The sequence below is a fragment of the Bison bison genome, unplaced genomic scaffold (genome assembly GCF_000754665.1).
Source record: "Bison bison bison isolate TAMUID 2011002044 unplaced genomic scaffold, Bison_UMD1.0 scf7180017856933, whole genome shotgun sequence".
Taxonomy (NCBI): Eukaryota; Metazoa; Chordata; class Mammalia; order Artiodactyla; family Bovidae; genus Bison; species Bison bison.
Genome location: NW_011487506.1, coordinates 38,253 through 42,173, shown reverse-complemented (window position 1 = coordinate 42,173; position 3,921 = coordinate 38,253). Strand labels below are relative to the sequence as shown.

General features: G+C 56.4%; 2 protein-coding genes across 3 annotated transcripts in view; both read left to right on the top strand.

Annotated features, from left to right (window-relative positions):
- The window catches only part of LOC105003033 (glutathione S-transferase theta-4), a 27,242-nt gene extending 24,661 nt beyond the window's left edge, over positions 1 to 2,581 (top strand). For both annotated transcript variants that reach the window (XM_010860022.1, XM_010860012.1), the window contains 2 exons: positions 1,688 to 1,864; positions 2,165 to 2,581. In XM_010860022.1, coding sequence (XP_010858324.1) covers positions 1,688 to 1,864; positions 2,165 to 2,356 — 369 coding nt within the window. In that variant the 3' untranslated portion in view covers positions 2,357 to 2,581. The remainder of the gene's footprint in view (positions 1 to 1,687; positions 1,865 to 2,164) is intronic.
- A 772-nt stretch (positions 2,582 to 3,353) lies between these two features.
- LOC105003113 (D-dopachrome decarboxylase-like) overlaps positions 3,354 to 3,921 on the top strand; it is a 2,801-nt gene continuing 2,233 nt past the window's right edge. Inside the window, exons 1-2 of the mRNA XM_010860081.1 lie at positions 3,354 to 3,792; positions 3,859 to 3,919. Of these exons, the coding sequence (XP_010858383.1) occupies positions 3,602 to 3,792; positions 3,859 to 3,919 (252 nt within the window). The 5' untranslated portion in view covers positions 3,354 to 3,601. The remainder of the gene's footprint in view (positions 3,793 to 3,858; positions 3,920 to 3,921) is intronic.

The following is a 3,921-nucleotide window of genomic DNA, read 5'->3' as shown; positions in this document are numbered from 1 at the left end:
CGCAGGCTGAAGGGCCCCAAGGCACGTGGAGCCTTCGGGGACAGGGGATGGAAGCCGTGTCCTCCCCTGCACTGGCAGGTGGACACTAAACCACTGAGCCACCAGGAAAGCCTGCCCCCATCAGGTCTTGATTCCCGAGTTGCTGGAAACGAATCCTCTGCTTTCCTGCAGAGGTCACACTGCCCAGGAATGTTGCCTCTTGTGGGGGAAAAGCATCAAGCCCTCACTTTGCCACACACATACTTTTCAGATGGAGAGATGTTAAGTGAAAAACCTCAAAGTAGGAAGAAATGAGATATTTCACTAAATGTTGATCTAATTTCTGGGTATACAAAGATTGATAAGCCTAATAACAGTGAAAGACATAAAGACAAGGTTCATCAATTTTATGTGGTGAAATCTGTAGAAGAAGGAAAAAAAAAAGAGAATTAAAGCCAGCAAAAATACACTGGGAAAAATCTTGGCAAAGATATGTTAGAAAGAAGTAACATTCTTGATATTTAAGATGTTCTCAGAAGCCCATCAGACAAAGACACAGGAGAAAAACGGGCAAAGGAAACCAGCAGAGATGTAGCTGAAGGACAGAGAGAAAGGGTCAGTAAATGGATGAAAACATTTAACTTCAGTAAAAACCAAGCAAATGCACATTAAAGGAGCATGCAGATACCATTTTTGCTTATCAAATGTGCAGAGGCCTTTGACATGAACCCTGAGCCGTGATCAGTGCCCAGTACCCAGCAGTCATCCTGTGTGTGTGAGGGACTGAGCACTGTGCCTGGGTCCTCAGCAGTGCACTGAGAGCGTGGAGTCCTAGCACCGCACCGCCAGGGAGTTCCATCTTGGGGGCCATTCGGCCCAAAGAAAGTTTTAAAAGAAAAACTTTTAAAAGAAAAGAAAACTTTTAAAAGAAAAAGTTTTAAAAGAAAGCTTTAAAAGCCATGGGCTTCCCTGTTGGCTCAGTGGTAAAGAATCTGCCAGCCAGTGCAGGAGACTCTGGTTCAATCCCTGGGTCGGGAAGATTCCCTGGAGGAGGAAAGGGGAACCACTCTTATAATCTTGTCTGGGAAATCCCATGGACAGAGGAACCTGGCGTACAGAGGGCCTACAGCGTGTGGGGTCCTAAAAGACTTAGGGACTCAACAATGACAATAAAAGCTGTAGAGGGGGAGGGAGCCTGGTGCCGAATGGAGAGAAGCTGAGGAGAGCGAGTGTAGACCTTTGCTACTGAGTGTGGTCCATGGGCCGGGAGCAAGATGGTCATCTGGGAGTTTGGCAATGCAGAGGCTGATCCCACCCAGGTGCACTGGTTAGGACCATACACCTGAAGCACATCCTAGAGGGATCTGCAGGCCCATTCCCAAAGATTCCCATCTGAGAGGCCTGGAGGGGGTGGGGGGTGGTGGGAGAGTGGGAGAGGATGGCTGCTGCTCTGCGTTGAGACCTTTGTGGGGAGGGGGCAGTAGGGAGCCATGGAAGGCTTTATGCAGGGAGAAGCTACAGGCAGACTGGGATTGCAGAGGGATCCCCTGGCTGCCTGATGTGAGGACCCAGGGAGAGGTGGAGGTTGGCCATGCGTGAGTCAGCGATGAGGCCTGGGCTGAAACGCGCAGGATGGCCGGTCAACAGGACGAGAGCCGGAATGAGGCCGGGCCCTAGGCATACGCTGAGCCCTCTCTCTGCCTGCCAGATGATGTTCCCCATATTCCTGGGCCAACGCGTGCCCCCTGAGACACTGGCGAACACTCTGGCCGAACTGGACAGGTGCCTGCAACTGCTTGAGGACAAGTTCCTGAAGGACCAGGACTTCCTGGCTGGGCCCCACATCTCAGTGGCGGACTTGGTGGCCATCACAGAGCTGATGCATGTGAGTGCTGTGGGGCAGGGGGGCTGCTTAGCAGTGGGGTACCCCAGGAGGGAGCCCGTGCACCAGCTCACATCGCCCTTTCTGGCTGGGGGTAGAGGGGGGCCCTGGGTGGGTCACGTCCCCTCTGAGCCTCAGGAAAAACGGGCCTAAAAACCCTCAGCCTGCAGGGATATTGAGCAGTTTCACCGTGTTTCCTCTAGTGGCAGAGGAGGGAAAATCCACCCAGGGGATCCCCAGGCCAGGGGTGGTCTCCTGCTTCCCTGGGCACCTCCCCGCTCCAGTTGGCTCCCTCTCCCGCAGCCCGTCAGCGCCGGTTGTGACATCTTCAAAAGCCGGCCTAAGCTGGCCGCATGGCGCCAGCGCGTGGAAGCTGCAGTGGGGGAGGACCTCTTCCGAGAGGCCCATGCGGTCCTCATGAAGGCCAAGGACCTGCCTCCAGCAGACACTGCCATGAAGGAGAGGCTGAAGCCCTTAGCGCAGCTGTTCTTGTAGTAAGTCCCGGCCAGCCTGCCACGGCACTCTTAAGAAGTGGTGCTCCCTCCCCTCGGCTGTGGGCCAAAACACGGCTCCCGGCTCAGAGTCCGGGCCACAGTGCTCTCCACACGCCAGTCCTGCATGCCTTCCCCGTCTGCCCACTAGCTTCATCCTTACCCCTTGCACGCTGACTTCCATGTGAACTCTGGAAAGAGCTCTAGTAAACACAAAAGTGACCCTGGCCCTCTCTTGTTTGAAAATTTCCCCTGGTTTCTGCCCTGAGGCTAAAGGACAAAGGATGAGTCCTTTAATACGCCCGCTTACATAAACTTTTAGATACGTAGTTGGAATCGTTCATAGGCACCCACATAATTTCAACGACCTTCGTTATTTACAGTTCTAACAACTTTCCAACGCTGATGAAAGTACCACGTTTGGCCACATCAACAGACATCCACGTATTCAATAACAGCTTTTGTTTCATCTATAAGAAATACAGGGCCCCGTAAACATTGCTGGTAATTCGACCAGCTTTGGCTTTGGGGCTTTGGCTGGCTATCACCACCCCCTGGTGGGCGATCCTTCACCGTGAGGCCAGGTTGCCACAGGCACAAGAAGCCACAAGGGTGTTTTTGTCCGTGGGTACCAAGCAGGGATGCAGTGAACCTGAGGGTCTCTGCCCAGCCCCACTCAAGCCCCCAGGCGTCACCTGGTCTGATCAAAAGAAGAGCATTTTAGCACGTCGAATATGAGTTGCCCGACGCAGAGACAACTCATTCAAAAATTTTTTAATACTCAGAGACGATGTAGCATTGTTAGCGTGGAGCCTGGGGATGGCCCCTCCGGGTGTGTGTGTTTGGGCGTTTTCAGACCTCTAACTAAATATTAGCCAAGAAGCGCTGGAAAGCCACAGGGGACAGGAAACCGCGGCCAGCAGGGCTGGGGCGGGGCGCGGGCGGGGCCTGGTGTGTGGGCGGGGCCTGGCGCGCCAATACCTCGCTGGGGGCGGGGTCACACGGAGGGGGCCGGGCTACCACACTTCCGGAAATCAGCGCCAGCCCTCCCGGCGGCTCTCTGCTGAGACCCGGGGGGATGTAGCCCAGGCAGCCAATCAGGGGGCGCTCCGTTTCTGTCCAGCCAATGAGGAGAGCAGGTTTCCATGGCGCCCCGCCCCCGCTCTCCGTCGCCCTACCCTCAAGAACATAGACCCGGACCCGGCACCTCCTTTCTTCCCGGCAACCGTACGCACCCTTCCCGCTAAACATGCCGTTCGTTGAGCTGGACACGAGCTTGCCCGCCGGCCGCGTGCCCGCGGGGCTGGAGAAGCGGCTCTGCGCGGCCACTGCCGCCATCCTGAGCAAGCCTGAGGACGTGAGCCTGGGCCGGGGAGCACGGGGCGGGGAGGAGGCTGGCGGACCGGGGTCGGGCTCTGTCTGCGACCCCGCTTCCCTAGCGTGACCCCGACTCTTCCGCGCCCGCCCGCCCGCCGCCGCCGCCAAGTCCGGCCTCCCGCACTCCAGGGCCCTGCGGCCCCGTCCGCAACACGTGCTCCGTGTCGGCTTGGCCAGCCGTGACCCCGAAGT